Raw genomic sequence first — 19,290 nt, forward strand, 5'->3', positions numbered from 1 at the left:
AAATTGATTCTGGACTTAATTGACTAGTAAGGCAAAGCATCTGTGGGAACCTCAGTATATCAGTATTTGAGGTAGAAAATAATACTTGATTAACTCTACAATCCAAACAAATGTGAGGTTTTCTATTAATGTTGGTTTTTTGCAAAGCATATACTGACTGGTAATTTTTCTGAAGTTCTAGAAGAATAACATTTGTTTTCTTAAGACCAACATTCCTTTGTCATTAGGGACCTCCAGGTCTGAGTGAGGGCTGTACGTAGACCTGTGGAATAAGTGAGGATCACACATGAGCAAGTTAAGGAGGTGTGGGATAGAAAGGACGTTGGACTTGGGAGTAAGGAAATTGGGTCCAGGTCCCAGACCTACTAGCCAGCTGTTTTTGTTTGTTTGTGCGTTTCAACAGTCTTTTTTCCTTCATTTTTTAGATTAAAGTGTAGTTGATATACAATATTATATGAGTTACAGGTATACAATATAGTGGTTCATAATGTTTAAATGTTATATTCTATTTATAGTTATTATAAAATATTGGCTATATTCTGTGTTGTACAATATATTCTTGTAGCCTATTTTATACCTAATAGTTTGTACCCCTTAATCCTTCACCCCTATCTTGCCCCTAACCCCCACTGGTAACCACTAGTTTGTTCTCTGTATCTGTGAGTCTGCTTATTTTTGTTATATTTACTAGTTTGTTATATTTTTTAGATTCCCCATATAAGTGGTATCACACAGTATTTGTCTTTGTCTGACTTATTTCACTTAGCATAATGCCCTCCAAGTCATCCATGTTGTTGCATATGGCAAAATTTCATTATTTTTTATGGCTGAGTAGTATTCCATTATATATATGAATATATGTATCTTCTTTATCCTTTCGTCTGTTGATGGACATTTTGATTGCTTCTGTATCTTGGCAATCGTACATAATGTGGCTGTAACCATTGGGGTACATGTATCTTTTTGAATTAGTGTTTTTGGTTTTTGTCAGACACATACCCAGGAGTCGGGTTGCTGGGTCATACGGTAGTTCTAGTTTTAGTTTTTCTGAGAAACCTCCATTACTGTTTTCCACAGTGGCTGCACCAATTTACATTCCCACCAACAGTGTTTGAGGGTTCCCTTTTCTCCACATCCTTGCCAACATTTGTTATTTGTGCTCTGTTTTTGAACTTAATATAAATGGAATTATACTATCTATTTATCTATTTTGTGATTTCCTTTTTAACCTCAACATTATATTTGTACGATCCATCCATATTGGGCATATGTTGGTAGTTCTTCTGTCTTTATGCTGTATGGTATTTTCTAGTACAAATATACTGCTATTTATTCTTCCATTTTATGGGATGGGCATCTTGGTTGCTGGCAAGAATATTCTTAAGTGTGTATCCTAGTATACATTAGAACACATATCTCTAAGATATATCCCTTGGCCTAGAATTTCCAGGCCATCTGGTGTGCGTATCTTCAACTTTATTAGACAATAGCTCAGGTTCCCAGAGTGATTGCATTAACTTACATTCCCACAAGCAGTGTATGAGAATTTCAGCCATTCTGCACTTTCATTAACGCTTGGTGTTTTTACATTTTTTGCCAGACTAATGATTATATTGTGTTATCTCACTGTAATTTTAATTTGCACTACCCTGATTTAATGAGATTGAGAACCTTTTCATAGTTATTGGACATTTAGATTTCTCCTTTTGTAAAATGTCTTTTCAAGCTTTTGCCCATTAAGAAAAATTGGCTCACCTGCCTCCTTCTCACTGATTTGTAGTTCTTTATGCAATTTGGAAGCTGGTCTTTTATTAGTTATATATGTTGCAAATACCTCCTCCCACTCTGTGTATTGTCTTCTCACTCTTTTAATGGTGTTTTTTTGATAAACAGAAGTTCCCAACCTAATGTAATCAACCATATCTCTATTCTTTTATGGTTAATGATTTTTGTATAGTGTTTAAGGAACTGTTCCCCCTTTTTCATAAATACACCATCTACTGTAAATATTGGTTCCTCTGAGTTTTAGAAAATTTAGTGCAATGTATTAAAATCAAGTGTTGGGAAATTTCATCGTCTCACCTACAATAACTTTTATTTTGGAATTGAACTATAATTAAATTGTATCTAACTCTGGACTACAGTTTAATTATATACAGTGACTTCATAAAGTAATTTTCCAATTAAAAAAAAAACTCTTCCCTTATTGAAGATCTTAAAATTTATCTCCTGCATTCTATTCTAAAACCTTTGTAGGTTTATATTTCACACTTAGGTCTTTAACTGACCTGGGAATGATTTTTGAAAATGGTAAGAAGGGATTGAGTTTCCTTTTGCCTCGATATGGAAATCCGACTGTCCCACATTTTTCACTACGACATGACACCTCTGTCTTAAATCACGCAACTGCACGTAAATGGGTTGAACTATGAAATCTAAAACCAAACTCCTCTAACTGCCACAATACTGCCTTTCTGTGTGAAAGGAAGTATGATGCACATAATGCGTTTTAGACTTAACCCGGCCGGAATCTCCATCTCCAAAATTGCTTACCAGCTGGTGATACTGGCATGTTATTTTAGTGCTGAGCCCATGTTTTTCTTGCATGGTTATTGTAAGGAACAGGCACAATTTGTGATACCTAATTACTTTATCATTACTGTGTGTTTCAAATGTAAGCACTTGCTCTGTTTGGAGGCTTGGGTCTTCCGTAGTTGTGTTAATTTTCTGTCGCTTTGTAACAAGTGGACACAAACTTAATGGCCTACAACAACACCCATTTCTGACTTCTCAATTCTGGAAGTCAGAAGTCTGTGTGGGTTGTCTGCTGAGGGGCTCACAAGGCTAAGAAGGACATGTCAACTGGGTCAATCTCTTATTTGGAAGCTCTGGGGAGATTTGCTTCCAAGTTCATTTAGGTTGTTGGCTTAACCCAGTTCTGGCAGTGTGGGACTGAGGTCCCTGTTTCTTGCTGGCTGTCAGCCAGGGGTTGCTCTTAGTTCCTAGGGGCTGCTCTCAGGCCTTTCCCATGTGGCCTTCTCTCTCTTCAAGCTAACAGTCAGATCCTTTTTATGCTTTGAATATGACTTCCTTTTCTGGAGAAAATGCTCTGCCATTAAAGAGCTCATATGATGAGATTTGGCCTACCTGGAAAGTCTCTCCATCTTAAAGTCAACTGATGAACAATTACATCTGCACATCCCTTGTGCCATGTAACCATGTAATCTCAGGGTGAAGGTAATGGGAACCATCTTAGACTTTTGCCTACCACAGTAGTACTACATACATTACTTGGCCTGCCAATTTTGAGATGATCTGTCTGAAAAGAATTCTTTGATACATGTCAGAAAATAAAACAACAATCTAAGAATTTATATAATTAGTTTTTTAAAAGTGGTTCAGGAGATAGGTTGTTGTGTGTGTGTGTGTGTGTGTGTGTGCCTACATACATGTGCACACAAGGAATGCTTTGTGGAAGAAGTAGAGCTAGGATTGGGCCCTAAGAAATGTGTATTGGGTGGGTGGGAAGATGACCTGCAGTCTAGGTCAGGAGAACTGTGTGAACAATGGTGTGTTTGTGGGATGGGGGAAGCCATTCTGGGTGCAATCAAGATCTAAGTGGCAGATTGTAGCCTATAGAAGTTTTGAATGTCAAATAAGATAAAGAAATGTTTGACTCAATTATCTCAAGGAGCCAGAGGTTTATTATTAAAGTGAAGCACATTGAACTCTCTGGAATAAAGGTGATATTAATGCATGACTTAATACACCAGGAAAGTTTGCTTAAGAAAATTTTCTTAGTTTTTGAAGCTTCCTTTCATACATACCACCTTGGGTACTTAGGAGAAAGAGTGCAGGGTAACACACACACCCCTCAATCACAATAAAATGAGTCTTTTATTCCATACTCAGCTAAGAAACTACAATCCAAAAGACTGTTGATTTTTAGTTTGTAGCCATTGGACTTGCTGGAGTTCTTTTCTATCCCACTTTGGAGTTAAACATCACTGCAGCTTCTTTGTCTTTCCCCAGTCAAGCATTATGGCTACTTTGCAGAGGCCTGCCATCTAGGAATGTACTTGGCAAATCAAAGACTAGGATGTCCTATAACAGCATCAGGTATACCTGTGGGAATGGTGGGCGAAGTACACACACCTTGCCAGTAAGGGAATTCAGCCGCAAGCAAGAGCCTACCTAGCAAAGGCAGAATGATCTGGAATGTGATAGCCTTCCTAGGAATAAACGTTTTACGGAGGAGACACCTTAATGGGAAGGGGGACGGATGAAGAGGATGAAACACAACAGGTGGCGATCTAATGCCCAGAGCCCTGAGTGGGACCCCACTTCACGAGGGACCTGCAGTTTTCTGGGAGATGTTCTGTGTGTCTCTGTCCTTCAGGATCTGTCCCCATGACAGAAGCTTGGCTGTGGCCACTGTCCTCAGGTTACAGGAGGCTTCTCCCCCAGATACGATATTCTACCCATCTGAGGGAGCTCATTGTTTATGAGGTTGCTAAAAGAAGTCTTAGTTAAGGACCAATGACAGGAAGCCATAAAATGAGATATCTGACTGGGCCAAATGCTTACTAGACACCTGCCAGCTTCCATACCTGCTGGGATGAATACGGCATTTTTGAAGGGGGGAAGTGCAAACTGAGCCCTGAGGTCGATTCTCTGACATCAAACTATCGTGTTCTCAACTTACTCTTCTTCTGGGGCACTTGGAATAAGAAGCCCTACCTTGATGGCCTGTCTTGCCTCTGTTCCCTAAAAGGTCAGCTAGTGGGTGGTGAGGTCTGTGGTGGAGCAGTGTGCGCAGAGTGATTGAGGGGCTCCCCAAGAGGTGCTCTGGCATAAATCAGTATCTGAGGCACATGACTTAGGTATTTGGCTTTACTTGTATTTTCCGAAGATGGACATTTGGCTTGCATTATCTGGTGCCCCCAGGCTGGTTCTGGACAGCCCTTGGGCTCCAGGAGCCACTTTGTCAGGCTCACTCAGAATCCACCACGTGGTCCAAGGAATTCTGGGAGCGCCTCTGATTCCTGGATGACACACACAGGTACACGAGATATGTCAGACACAGCAAAGCCACTGCTGCAAAGAAGGCGACGATGCCTGTAAAGGAAGATGGCTGGATGGGCAGGCGGATCAGGCGGCTTTCGGCTGGGATCTGGTTGGTCAGGCTGAGCATGTAGCCAAGAGACCAGCCTATGCTGCTGTTCCCCACCTGTGGAGCAGAGGAGATGCCTCAGTTCTCAGGGTCAGGGTTGAGGAGCAGATTACATCCCCAGGACACACCCCAGTAACCCTCCAGAGCCACCTCCAGAAAACTGTGGCCTAAGGAGGTCAGAGGACTTGCCCAGGTTCAGATACTAAAGGCTGGGTTAGAACCTAGGTCACTGTGAACACAGAGTCTCAAGGGCCCAACCTCCTGCACCTCAGAGAAAATAGCCAGAAGAGCTGAACCTCACAGCCTCTGCACAGCCAGGTGTGAAAAGGGCACGGTTAATGCCGGTGAAAGCTTCTCTGTCATCAGGTACAGGAACATCTCTAGCTAAAGCAGGAGGGTGGTGCATGTGTTACTGAATCCAGGAACGGGGTTTCTAAGAACAGGAGGCCAGTCTAAATGGGAAAGACTTTGTCAATTTCATCTGGTAGTTGCAATCCATTTTTGTTTACGTGATTTTAGGCTATTTCATTAGATGAATAAATGTTTCATATTTGCAATCTTCATAATAAACTGAACTTTTTAATCATTATGTTATTCTCTCTACCTTGAGTGATGCTCTTCATCTTAAAGACTATTTTGTCAGGTATTAAATAGCTACATCAGTTTTCTTTTGGGTGGTGTTTGCCTGATAGTTAAAATTTTTTTTAACTTTCAACTTTCCGTGTCTTTATGCTTAAAGCCTAAGTATTTCTCTTATAAACAACATATCCTTGGTTTTCAAAAATCCAATCTGACAATGTCTGTCTTTTAACCAGTAGGTTCAGATCATTTATAATTATTGTGATTATTGATATATTTGGACTTCTCTCTAATATCTCAGTTTTAAATTTTCAGTAAGTGCTATTTTCCTATATTGCCTTAAAAATCATATAAATATGTTCCCCTTTACAAGGTGAGCATTTTAGGCCACCCTTCAGTCCCTCACCCCCATTGCACTGAATTTTAACTATACTTGAATTCTGGGTTGTTATAAATGGATTCTTCTCTTTTACTTTTCTTTGGTGTTAGTTTTCTTTTTTAAAATAAGTTTTAAGCCACAACATAATTTATTCTTATTGCCTACTTTTTATAACATCTGATTTATTTCTCTTCTTATTTAATCACTTACTCCAAAAATATTTTGGATGTAAATCTTTGTGTGGCAAATATTCTGAAGTCTTTTTTATGCCCTCACATTTGAATACTAATTTGGCTGAGTATAAAATTCTTTATAAATAAAGAAAAGGAACTTGAAACCCAGAGTTCTGTATCCACCCAAATTGGTATTTAATGGATAATCATTCCCCATTCTCATAATGTACTTTCCTGGTAATTAGATTCGTTAGAAACAAAACTTGGAGAGTACATGCCACCAAGGGTCCTTATAGGTCTCCAGACATCCTTATTTTTTGTGGATGACTCAATTTTATCTATGTACAAGTAAATAGTCACCAGGCCTAAGGCTGGATATCGTACGCTTTAATCTAATTATTGCCGAAGCTAATGTTGAACAGACTGACTCCAGACATACTTCAGGCTTTACAACAGCTATCCCTGAAATGAGAAAACCCTCCCAGAACCTGGAGAACAGAGTGCTGGATGAACATATCAGCAAGGCTGAGTGCTGCCTGAAAGCCAGGTACAGAGACCTCTCACCAAACAGTCACCAGACAAGAGCTTTAATCCCAGATTTGGACCATTGTGGACAGTTGAGAGGGAATACAGTGAGCTCAGACTCATTGCAAGAGCAAATTCTTATTTAATGCTGCTTGTTTAATCACTCATGCTCTAAAGCATGTATCTCACTCTGACATCTGTGTACAGTAGAGAGCAATTAGTTACTATCTTCTCAACAAAGTTATTATATTTGAAGCTTCTTCAGGATGAAAAGTCTTAGACCCTTAATATGTTTGTTTATTCACTCAACAAACATTTACTAAGTACCTTCCAGGTTTTCGTCCCTGCACTGAATGCTAGGAATATGCAGATGATAAAGCAAGTCCTTCCCCCACATAGCTGAGTCCATGGTTCTTGGCTTCTAATCCTTAACTCACGTGGAGGGGTTTCTGGTGACCACTTCCTCTGAATTCTCCATCATCTCTTTTCTAGCTCACAAGCAATCAAGGTCTCATTGGCTCCCACTCAGGAACCTTAAATTCCCAATTCCCCTTTATCTTCTACATTTCATTCAGATACATACACACAAACATTAGTTTTGAGAGGAAGGGGAGAAAACAATTTGTACTTCGACTTACTTCTTTTTCAAAGTGTATCTTGGGCCAGGTCTCCTCGGTGAACTTGTATCCATGTACAAGCAAGTGGTAGATGTAGTGGGCTGAGAAGCAGTAGGAGCGAGCGTACCCTTCATCAAACCTGGGGAGCAGCAGTGGGAGCTAAAGGGAGGTTCACAGCAGGGAGGAGGCAGGTTTTAAAATGCACATTTCAGAACACCTTAGGTCAAAGAGTCATATTTTAAAGAATCTTACCACTCAGAATTTCGTAATTAATATTATTCTAAAAGAATACAATAAAATAAATAATAATAAAATATCCCTATTTTTATGTTCATTTGTTTTTTTTTTAGATTCCACATATACGTGATAACAGACAGTACTTGTCTTCCTCTGTCTGATGTATTTTACTAAGCACAGTACCCTCCAGGTCCACTCATGTTGTTGCAAATGGTGAAATTGCATTCTTCTTTATAGCTGAGTGATATTCCATCGTGTGTACACACCATATCTTCAATACTTCAATTTAAAAACCCTGTACAACATCACGGAAGAACAATCTAAGTTTATAGAGTGCTTATTATGTGCCAAACACTGTTCTAACCATTGCGCCTGTGGTTAAAACATTAATCCACAACACGGCTATGAGGTGGGATCCCTTATTACCCCTATTTATGGGTGTGGTGAAAATAGAACAGCACAAAGGCCAAATTCAGAATGTACACACAGGCACACAAATGGACTCTACTCTGTTCTGCTGTTTGTACTGATACTGATCCGTTCCCTTTAAATACTGACCTGACTCCAGTCCTGTAAGCAGAAATTCCACGTGCTTGAGTTGAAGGTGTGCAGGGAAAAGCTACCCGAAAGGTTGAGAGCATTGGCTGTGTAGTAGAGTCCCGAAAAAGCCTGGAAGGAAATCAGACCTCAGAATGGAATATGATATGGAGGTTTGAGAGTAGGAAATAAGAAAGTGAGAAACAGGTCAGCAGAGGAAAAACAGAAAGGTGAAAAATAAAAATTCAGTGGGGAATCAAGGAATCTTTTGGGGTTTTGCTCTTACCAAAAATGATCCTTTAACTTTTGGCTGATAAACCCCATCAAAGGAACAGTTTCTTTGGTCATGGCAAGCCTTAAAGTTAAATAGGGAGGCCACCTTTTCCCTACACAGTGATGGGTCTCCGGTTCCTTCAAAAGTGATGTTGCTGGGGTCATGACTTTTAGGTCTCAGGTCCGCTGTGCACAAGCTGCCAAACACATCTGCCCCAATGAAGGTGGTGGTGTAATTCCGAGGGTAACAGGGGTTGGTTACCTTGGTTTTGGTGGTAGAATTCTGCAGGTACAAGAGTGAGGTGTTAGAAATCACTGTTTTGTGGAGAATCAAGTACTTTCTGTTTGCTTCTCAGTATTGCTACCCTCCAATGCCAAGAGAGAAATGGAAAAACTGCCATCTGTGTCAGTGTGTTCTTGAAGGGAACTCCCAGGTCGTCCAGGTAACTCAAGTGGGGGCTGAGGGACGGTCACCCCGCACCAGGCACAATGCTAGGCTCTCGCTCACATTATCTGCTCCAGCCCTTATGACAGCCCCGTGAAGCAGGTTTTATAAACTCCATTTTGATGAGAAAACAAGATATTGATGTTTAGATTAATTAGCCATTTTGAAGAGAATATTATCTACACACCTAAAAAAATAATTCTGTAGGTACAAATAAATATACCATGAAAATTAAGGCTCCCTCCCACCCATTTCCCCCACCCAGATCCCCTTCCCTGGAAGTAACCACTAATGCCAGTTTTTGTGTGCCAGAGACTTTGTGTAGACTTGTTATATGCATATGCATATATGTTTTCTTCCCCCTCCTCTCTTTTTTTAACTTTAAATCATAAATGGCAGTATTCTATACATACTGCTCCTTGTTTTTCTTACTTAAAATATATCTTTGAGATTTTCCATTCATTGAACATGTAGAGTGCCTTTTCTTTTTAGTAGCTGCATAGAACGCCACTGTACAAATAAACTATAATTTATTTAGAGAATCCCCTCTAAAGGAAAATTTAGGTGGTTTCCAATCATTTGCCATTACAAAATGATGCTGCAGTAAATATCCTGTTACATCTTCAATCTGTCTGTAATTTATTTGGTGTTAAGGTTTTTCCAGATGACTATCCAATCTTTTATCTATGGTAAAAAAAAAATGTTGCCTTTATCTTATGCTAAATTCTGAAATGTATTTGATTCTACTTTTGGACCCTCTTTGCCAAGGAATTGGATTTGAACTCCATCTGATTTCAAAGCCACTAAAGCATATTTTATTACCTACAGTAAAGTCTTGACCCAGAAAACACTTTTAGCCCAACTCTTCCATTTTACTGATGAGGATACTGAGGTACACATCAACATAATCTAATCATTTAACAAAAGTCAGTGGTAAGATTCTGCACAGAATCCTACAGAAGTCTGATACTCATCCAATATAACTTACATGAGTGTCCTCCAGAAAGATCGTAGTATGACTGTGGAGGCAGCATACAGGCCCCTTTCTGCCTCAGTGGTGTGAAAAAAAATCTATGATATTCAAAAGCTGTTAAGTCTAATCTGTAATCTGTCACACCAGGGTCACCCTATTGCTAAAATATTGGTTGAAAAGAAAATCAAATCAAGCAACTGATTACTTAGTTTCCCCCTCCAAATCTGACTTATAGTTTTTAAACAAATCATTTCTTGGAGAGAAATGGCTTGGAGAAGAAGAAAGATAATTTCTGGCTAGAAGAAGCTCAGTAAAGATGATTTCAATTCTCTTGTTAGAGTGTGAATTATTTAAGTCTTCACCATTCAAAAAATCTTTCCTGAACTTAGTGTTTGCAGGGCTCGGGCATGAAAGGGTCAACCAGTAGACTTTAGATAAAAGGTTCCACAAAAAACCATAGCATAATCTGACCTTAGAGTAAAACCTGTTACAGATGGGAAAGATAGTGATAGGAGTGATCCTCAATAGTGACAGAACACATAACATCTCAGTAGTGATAGACCACACAACATCTCAATAGTGACGGAGCACACAGCATCTCAATAGTGAAGGAGCACACAGCATCTCAGCAGTGACGGAGCACACAGCATCTCACTAGTGATGGGGCATACAACATCTCAATAGTGATAGAGCACACAATATCTCAGTAGTGACAGAGCACACAATATCTCAGTAGTGATGGAACACACATCTTAATAGTGATAGAGCACACAATATCTCAGTAGTGATGGAGCACACAGCATCTCAGTAGTGACGGAGCACACAGCATCTCAACAGTGATAACATACACAAGGAAAGTAGATTTAAAAGAAAAGTATAGCTGTAAGTTGAAAGCTGTAAGTTTTCTGATGAATACAAGCCAAGAACTAAATAAATGGAAGAATATTTTACAGATCTGGATAGAAACTCTAATCACTAACAAGCCATTTTCTTAAACCTAATTAATGTATGAATCTGTGCAACTGCCATCATAACCTCAATGAAAATTTTTTCTCTTTGTTACTACTTAAGATAATTTTGAAGTTCAAAATAAATGTCTGAGAGTAGAAAACAAACTATTGCAACTAGAAGAACATGATATTGGCTCAAGAATGAACAAATTGATGAATAGAACAAAGCACAAAATTCAGAAATAGATTCTCATCCATGTATTTATTACTAGAACGTCTTGGAATCCCTGAAATTATAAGAGTGCAAAAAATTATCACAACATTGAGGGCGGGAATCTGAATGGCTTTAATTTTGTTAAAAGATTGCCTATTGATCCATTTAAATTAAAAATATCCCTATTTTTCGACCCTGTCCTACAGAAGTAAAATCACTAGTTCATAAATCACTTCTACGTAGTTATATGTACAAGGTTTACTGTGTTTCTGTTGTAGGGAAAAAAAGGACATAGCTTGGTGTCTATCAGGAGAGGAATTGTTGATGAACTATGGAATATTAAATAGTCAAGAAAATAAGTTATATATTGACCAGGAAAAGCATAGAACTATAGCATATCAAGCTGAGATCAGTGAAGACACTCAGTGACTAGGATTGGAGGGAGGTTCTTTCATCTTTATTTTAACACCTTTTTGTATAGTTTGACATTTTTACAATAAAAATTACTTTCTTTTATAATGAAATAATCAATATAGTTTTTCTTTTTAAATAATGGTACTTGGAATATTATGCACCTATAAAAATAGCAATTTCAAAGGATATTTAACAACACAGGAAATTGCTCATGATATTATTGCTAGGTGAAAAAAAAGCTGAATATAAAATTATATATATCATATGAGGCCAAATTTGTAAATACACGTATTCATGCATGGAAAATAAAAGCATGACAAGAATGCAGCAATATGTTGATGGTGGTTAAGTCCAGGTTTTGTTGGTTTGTTTGTTTTATTATTTATATTTTTTATGTCTGGATTTTCTAAATTTTTTTCACTGAACATATACTACTTTAAAAACAGAAGAAAAAATCTTACTTAAAGAAGGAGAGGAAATGAATGTGTATCCTTAATGTCTAACATGCTATCAGAGTGAGACTTGAGCACTGGAGCGACTGGAGGCCTGTTATTAAGAAAATAATTTGCAAAGTATGTATCTGAGTGTCATTCTCCCATTTCCATGTAGCCCCTTATATAACAGACCAGAAAATGAGAATCAGACTGGTAACATTTACTCAGCCTGTGTTCATGATGCAATAATCTTTGGGAACCTTCTAAGCTGGGGCTTGGCAATACATCTTTGAAACATGAAGTTATTGGTCAGGCAGGCCAGGACATGCATTTGTGAGTGATCCTCATCACACCTGGATCCTTCCCCTCGCCTGAGTCAGAAGGCTTAGAGGGCGGAGCCACCTTCCCAGGCATCCAGATGTTATGAGGCAAAGTTGGAGACACCCCCCTGTCCCTGTGAGCTGACTGTCCACAGTGAGAGGCTGGCATCTCCACCTCAGCCCGCAGTGCTGGGCTCACACCTTGAGACCTGCATTCTCAAACCAAATGTGGAATATTCACCCAGGTGGAGTATTCACTTCTCTACTGTAGACTATTACTAAACACTGTAGGAATGTGTGCATAAATACACACAGACACACACAATTTCTCAGGCCATCCAAATTTTAGAGGTAGCTTCTCAGACCTCCAATCACCCTGGGAAAAGAGTTATTTCACCTGCTTCTCTTCTCTTGTCTGAAGTTCAGAGGAGCCCCCCCTACCCTCCACCCCTGCCAGGGCCAGAGCTGGAGGAAGGGGCATTAAGTATTGCTGGAAATAAAAAATAAAAAGAGACGGAGAAAAGAGGAGCCCCAGCTGGGGAGGGTTGATTAAGCTCCCTGAGGGGGTTGGTTTGGCCTAGCGGAGGGTGGAGATGAGAGTCTGGGGTGGTCACTGCATCTCCTGAGAGGTGGACGCATAGCTGAGGGCTGCCTGCAGGGTCCTTCCCAGGCGGTGTTCAGCCTCTCCCGACAGTACACACAGCATGCGTGTGTACTGGGGCTCCAGCCCTTCCTGTGAGGCTGAAAGACAAGTTTTGGGGAGTGGGCCAGAACTGGAGGGTGAATTCTTACAACCCACCCTGCATGACTAGTCAGTGATGCAGGAGTCTGAAGCTGTGAGTCCTGCTGATGACACTTTTGTAAACCAACCCACTTCTTCTGCAGAATACTGACTGGGGAATACTGCTTCCTCCCTCAATTACCAAAGCAGGTCAGAGAGGTAGGGGTTAACCTACTGATGCTGTGTCCATTATAGTTAGTCATAGACAGACCCAGCCCTCGTCTCCTGCCCCTGGGTCCCATCTGAAGCCAGGATCTGTGGCCTCCGGTTGGCCTCATGTCCCTCTAGGTGATCAAGGCCCCTTCCCTTCATTTTCCCTTTATCCTTAACTTCCCTTCTCAGCCATGGCTGAGACTGACGTCCCCTGAGCGCTGGAGTTTGGGGCTGGGGGTTGCATCCATGGTGCTAGTGCCCTTGCTGATGCACACAGTGCTGACATCGAGTTTATATTGGTGACAGCCTTCTAGCTGATGTCTGAAGTAGCCATCTGTGCCATGGAACAGTGGCCACATGAATTACTGACCAATGTGATGGAATTTGGTTTTTCCAAAATCCCACCATATACAGGGCATCAAATCTGCCTAATATAGTCTCATCTAAAAGGAGGCTGAGCCTGGGGGAGGCTCTGCTCTCTCCCCTGTCAACAGGCGTTTCTCCTGTGAACACCTGTATTATTTTGTCTGCACTCAGGGAATTCTCAATATTCTTAGGCTTATTTAGTGACTGGTTTAAAACAGTTTGTGTCCATGAAGGGATCCCAAGTTCTGAGTCACTTACAAAACATCTGGAGCCCTGGAATTTCCCTGGATTTTTGACTCAAATACACTGGAAGTGGTCAACACATCAGAGAGAGAGAGCGCACACTTGGACCCCCACAAGTAAACAGGAAAATGCTGTTGTTTCCATCCACCTTCTAATTGGAGTGGAAAGGACAGACCCCAGAAGGCAAAGCACCCTCCCCTCAGCTAAGACCCCCAAGGGAAGCCCTCCTGCTCCCTGGCTCAGATACCTGAAGGAGGAGTGCCAGAAACCTCCTCTCAGCCTCGTTCCGCCCATAGCACTGGAAGCTGTGTGTGTAGAGCATATACTCATAGCCGTACAGGGACACCGTGGTGCTGCTGTTGTTCTGCCCCACCTTTTCTTCTGCCACAAAGGATATTTGAGTGGAAGCACCACCTAAATCCAGGGCACCAACGGTCTCTGCTCCATTCGGATGCACCCACATATGCCACAGGTTCCTCTACACGGTGGGAACAAGAAGCGAGAAAAAAGACCAAAGAAGGTACCATCTCTGATTGGCCAACGTTCTCTACCCAAGACCCATCTTCTTAAGAAGTACGACATGGGGAACATTCGGGGCCAAACGCTTATAGGGACTGGACAGGTAACATAAGGAGGAGAGTAGATTAGGCACAGACAATAGGGAATGGTGGAGACTGTGGCAGACTGGGGAATGCACGAGCTACACTGCGTTCCAGTTGGTTGGTGCCATGTAGGAATGTGAGTCCACTGTGACCAGCTCTTTCAAATTTTGGGGAGTGAGGGGGTCAGAAGTTAGAATCATGGGTTTTTATGTGAAATTTCCAAAATATTAACTAAATGAATTACACTTAATTAAATTCAAAATATATTCAAAGGGGAAGAAAATAGTTCTTGGGCTGGACATGGTACAGGTGCCCTCAGTTTATGCCCTCTGTGATGTGGTGATTATCTCTTAGAGTCAGCTTTCCTCTGCACCAAAGGAGCAGGGAGTGTGGGGACTGGAGTGTAAGGAAACCTGAGGACACAAAATGAGGTGGGAAGCAGGCTGCCTGAGGGCTCCATAAAACTCAGATGGCTATGGGACTTCTTGGAAGGGTCATTCCCCAGCTGCCCTTCAAAAGACCCAGAGCCCACTGCTAGTTTTAGATCCTCCCCCGCCTCCAATTTCTTATTAGCTAGTAAAGTGATGATATCCCCCCTCCCCTGTGCATTTGGTCCTATTTAGGATCCAAGGTTTTACCCCAGCTATATACGTCTCAGCTTCTGTATCATGAATGTTTCCCTAATGCATACATGATACAAATGACACAGGACAGGTGGCTCTGTCGGCTGGCCCATTCACCTCTGCTTAAGCTACCAATCACAGGGGACAGGATAAACAGCAAGATTAAAAACCATGCATTAGTTTTCACACACCTCCAGGAAATTTCCCATTAAATAGTTGGCTGTAATCCATCCATATAGCCCTTCCTCTTGCCCAGAAATGATTTGAGCACCCCTAAAATCAAAGGGCTGAGACTTGAAGTAGTTTTGGATGCTTGCAAGGACTTCATTAGCTGCTGTTTCGTTTTGCAACCTATTCAAGGCACAGAACACAAAAGGCTGAGTGCCCAGACAACAATCTTAAAATAACCTCCCCACCCCCTGCAGGCAGAGACAGTTTTCCAGATGTGTATAAGACATGGCAACCCCTTTTGCAAGTTGAAGCCTCCCAGGCAACCATGAATGCAGGAAGTACTTGTTACCTGTCAAACTGCCAAGCAGGAAAATAGCTACCAGCAAAAATACCACTTATTCCCTTACCTGTTCCTGTCCTGCTCTAGCAACCAGCTCATCAAAAGAGCCACCTGCTCAATCGTCATTGCTCTATCTCAGATCAGCAGAGGAAAGAAGATCGGTGAAGGCATAGGAGTGGCATAAGTAATCTCTTGGCAGTACCATATAAAGGAGCCTTCATTAAGCCAGAAGGAAGGGGAGCTCAGGAGGAAGGGGGAAGGAAGACAGTTGAGTTTTCAGCTGTCCCTGCCTTGCTCTTTGGGAGGACTTCATCATGAGGGGATATGATGGACACCATGGCTGTCATTGGATTGAAATCCGTTAGTGCGCTGACCCATGGAATGGCAACATAGCATTCTTATATCACCCACGACATAGCATAATTAGACCATTCTTCTGCTGCCATTTTAACCTATGGGAGAAAGCTTATTTGGGAGATGATTTTCCCTTTCATCAGTGGGTTAAGAAAGCCAAGGGCACTGGCTCACTGTTGGCTCAAGAAAAAGAACAATGCTACAAGCAGAAGTCCATTCCAGTTCAGTAAAAAATTATCACTGCTTGGAAAATAATTAAGAATTTTCCTAGTTTTATCAGTTCCCAATCCAGAGATTTTTATTGTTGTTTTTTAAAAAAATTTTTGACTTTTCTAGCAACTAAAATATCAGCTAGTTCCTCAGAAGAAATGGATCACCATTACAAAATTGTAGAATAGACTACACTGTATAGCACAGGGAAATATACACAAAATGTTATGATAACTCACAGAGAAAAAAATGTGACAATGAGTGTGTATATGTCCATGAATAACTGAAAAATTGTGCTGAACACTGGAATTTGACACAACATTGTAAAATGATTATAAATCAATAAAAATGTTAAAAAAAAAAAAGAAAGAAAAGAAAATTTTACAAGGAGGAGTTAATATTTAATTTATCCAAATGGACGGTCACTTTTTTCCCCAAGTGGTGAACTTTCTATTCCATGCTTTTTGTCATGAGCTATAAATTACAAAGCCTTTGAATTATTTCTCACTTAGGGGATTGGAAGAAAAAAACAACTAAGAAAAAGTTGGGTTCTTTGTTTCTGTAAGAAGGAAAAGGTAGAAGGAAGGATATTTCTATGTCATTTCTATTTCAAGTAAACTCTATAATTTGAAAACACACAGCAGATCTCAAGAGTGAGCAAAGAAATCTGACTTCCTTCTACAGTCTACCTGGTCAACCAGGACATAGGGATAGAAACATGGAGGGGAAAACTGCGAGGAAAAGGCCCAATCAAACGGAGGATACTTTAGGAGTTTTTTGTTTTTTGTTTTTTGGGTTTTTTTGACGGTCATGTTAAACTGGCTCCGTTTGTTCATTCCTTTGTATTTTCTTCATGCCCACATGAAGACAGTACATGTAATTTTACATTCCTGGGATCATAGAGTGGCTTTGAAGCAGAATGAGTGCCATCTTTTGGGGAGAAAGCCTTATTTTCAAAGTTTAGAGCAGCCTCTACCCTTTCATTTAGATAGACTTAAGCTTGATGGGTTTAAAAAAATTTTTTTTTTCTTTTATTTCAAGGTCAAGGCAATACTCTAATGGCGGAAAAATGAAGGGAAAGGACATTCAAAAACAATGCAACGGGGCTAAAAGTCATGGCTGCAAATTTAGGAGGAACTGCTTAATTGAATGAAATGAGATGTTTGCTTTTATAGTAGCTCCAAAGGCTTTGACTGGGGTGAGGTACAGAAATCCTATTGGTTTAAAGCAGATCTCAGTGACATTTTGAACATGGGTGGAAGCTACACAGCATACTAGTACAGTAGGTTGCCCTTAGTGAGGCTGGTTGTGCACAGGTGTCAAAATACCAGGGCTCAAAAACAGTTCCTACTTTTCTGAAAAATTAGAGGGACATCCCATGAGCAGATTTCCTGTTCCCTTCCTTTTTCCCACAGTTTCTCGGTAAAATCACCAAGGGAAAGGGCATCAATTTTAGAACTGTTTCTTTCCGAGTATTAAAATAAAGACTAAAAGTTTCCTAACTTTTAAAGCCTAAGCGGGGAGAGTACAGCTCAAGTGGCAGAGCACATGCTTAGCATGCGGGAGGTCCTGGGTTCAATCCCCAGTACCTTCATCAAAAATAAATAAATAAATAAGCCTAATTACCTCCCCTCTCCAAAAAAATTAAAGCCTAAATATATGGCAGAATATGCAGAATAAAAAGAGTATCTTTCTTTTGGCTTTATTCCCAGAAATAAAGTTACAAATGGAAAAGTTCAACACATTCCTGGCTATTTTGGTCCAATGGGCTTCTTTGTGCCATTCCAGCTCTTACCTTAGCAAGCGCATCCCAGCCGTGGCCCCCAGGTAAATGCCAGTGGATCCATGAAGGTGGGCTGGAACCTGCCTCTTGACTTTTTGCATGCAATCCTCAAAGGCTTTGGGGGCATCTTGGGGTTTTTTCCAATAGCTGGAGATCCCAGAGCCTGAAGAGCAAGCAGTCAGCACTTCTTAGCATTCCCAGGAACCAACAAGAGTGGTACAACTTTTAAATAAAAAAACAAATCAGCTCTGGCAGTTAACGGGTTTTAGTAGGGACTGAAAACAGGTGTATGTGCTATGGTTCATATGGTCACACCGATGGGTCTACTCCAAAATATGGAGGAAAGGAATTGCAAAGGCAGGGGAAAAAAAAGACTTTTTTGTCTCTGCTTACCTTATCACCTTCTTTGGTCTCCCTCGATGATCCTGTCTAAAATAGCATGGTCACTCTCTACCCACCTACATGGCTTGGTTTCTCTTCACAGCACTCCTCCCTGACATCATACACCCATTTATTTATTATCTCTCCTCCATTAGACTGTAAGTTCTGTAACAGCAGAGACTTTGTATATGTTGGTGATTTTAGAATTCCCAGTGTTAAGAACAGTTACTGGCAAACAGCAGGCACCCAATAAATATTTATTAAATACATGAATCAATCAATCAGTGAGATTTTCAAGTCAGCATGCAGCACTATTATTGTATTGTATAGTCTAGTCTACAGCAAACAAAATGTATTCTGCCAGAACTGGTCCCTGGATGGGGACTGGTTAGGAGCCTTTCTAGAATGTTGAAATGTTGGGCATTTGACTGTGTCACCTGAGGCCCAAATTTGCATAAATTTCCTTAAGCCTCCCTGAGGGAAAAGGAAATTGGGTTCACAGGCTTATGGGATCCTGGGAGTCACAACCCCAAGAAAAGAGCTAAAACTGCTATTCCACTCTGCGAAGAGAAGGTGGGACAGATGGCACAAGACTTACGTGAGGTGGGACAGAAGCAAAAGGCACGTGTCTGAGCAAAGGATGCTTTCCAATACTATAGTGGCCTGGTCCCTGGAGCAGCTCTTTAAAGTATTTCAATGGAGGAGATATTTAAGTTTTGGCTCCAGTGGAGTTTAAAGAATTTTTAACTGCTGGTTTAAAGGGAAAACATGAATGTCCCTTATGGGAGAAAGCAGCAGTAATTATGAGCAGTGCACCCTGCAAAAGAGATGAGGGGCAGGCAAGGAACTAGTACCCCCCAGGGAATGGCTTTACAACAAGCAGCGGGAGCTACAGACCCCAGCGTGGGGACCAGCACCTAAGGCAGCACCCAGTGAACTCACGGAAAACAGCAGCTCCTGAGGACTGATACTCACCAGAGACCCCCCCCAAGAAAGAAAATTCTGAGGACCTGGGCTTTCGGGAAACACTGCAGCATAAG

The 19,290-nt window shown here is 40.8% G+C and overlaps 1 protein-coding gene across 3 annotated transcripts in view; it reads right to left on the reverse strand.

The window, feature by feature from the left end:
* Positions 1–3,820: 3,820 nt before the first annotated feature.
* Positions 3,821–19,290, reverse strand: part of ENTPD3 (ectonucleoside triphosphate diphosphohydrolase 3) — a 31,565-nt gene continuing 16,095 nt past the window's right edge. For 2 of the 3 annotated variants that reach the window (XM_045509770.2, XM_010945871.3), the window contains 7 exons: positions 17,882–18,032; positions 15,203–15,362; positions 14,034–14,264; positions 8,507–8,776; positions 8,242–8,352; positions 7,468–7,605; positions 3,821–5,230 (listed from right to left, as the gene is read on the reverse strand). In XM_045509770.2, coding sequence (XP_045365726.2) covers positions 4,994–5,230; positions 7,468–7,605; positions 8,242–8,352; positions 8,507–8,776; positions 14,034–14,264; positions 15,203–15,362; positions 17,882–18,032 — 1,298 coding nt within the window. In that variant the 3' untranslated portion in view covers positions 3,821–4,993. The remainder of the gene's footprint in view (positions 5,231–7,467; positions 7,606–8,241; positions 8,353–8,506; positions 8,777–14,033; positions 14,265–15,202; positions 15,363–17,881; positions 18,033–19,290) is intronic. The other variant, XM_045509769.2, reaches the window with a different exon arrangement.

Source organism: Camelus bactrianus, chromosome 17 (assembly GCF_048773025.1).
Source record: "Camelus bactrianus isolate YW-2024 breed Bactrian camel chromosome 17, ASM4877302v1, whole genome shotgun sequence".
Classification (NCBI taxonomy): domain Eukaryota; kingdom Metazoa; phylum Chordata; class Mammalia; order Artiodactyla; family Camelidae; genus Camelus; species Camelus bactrianus.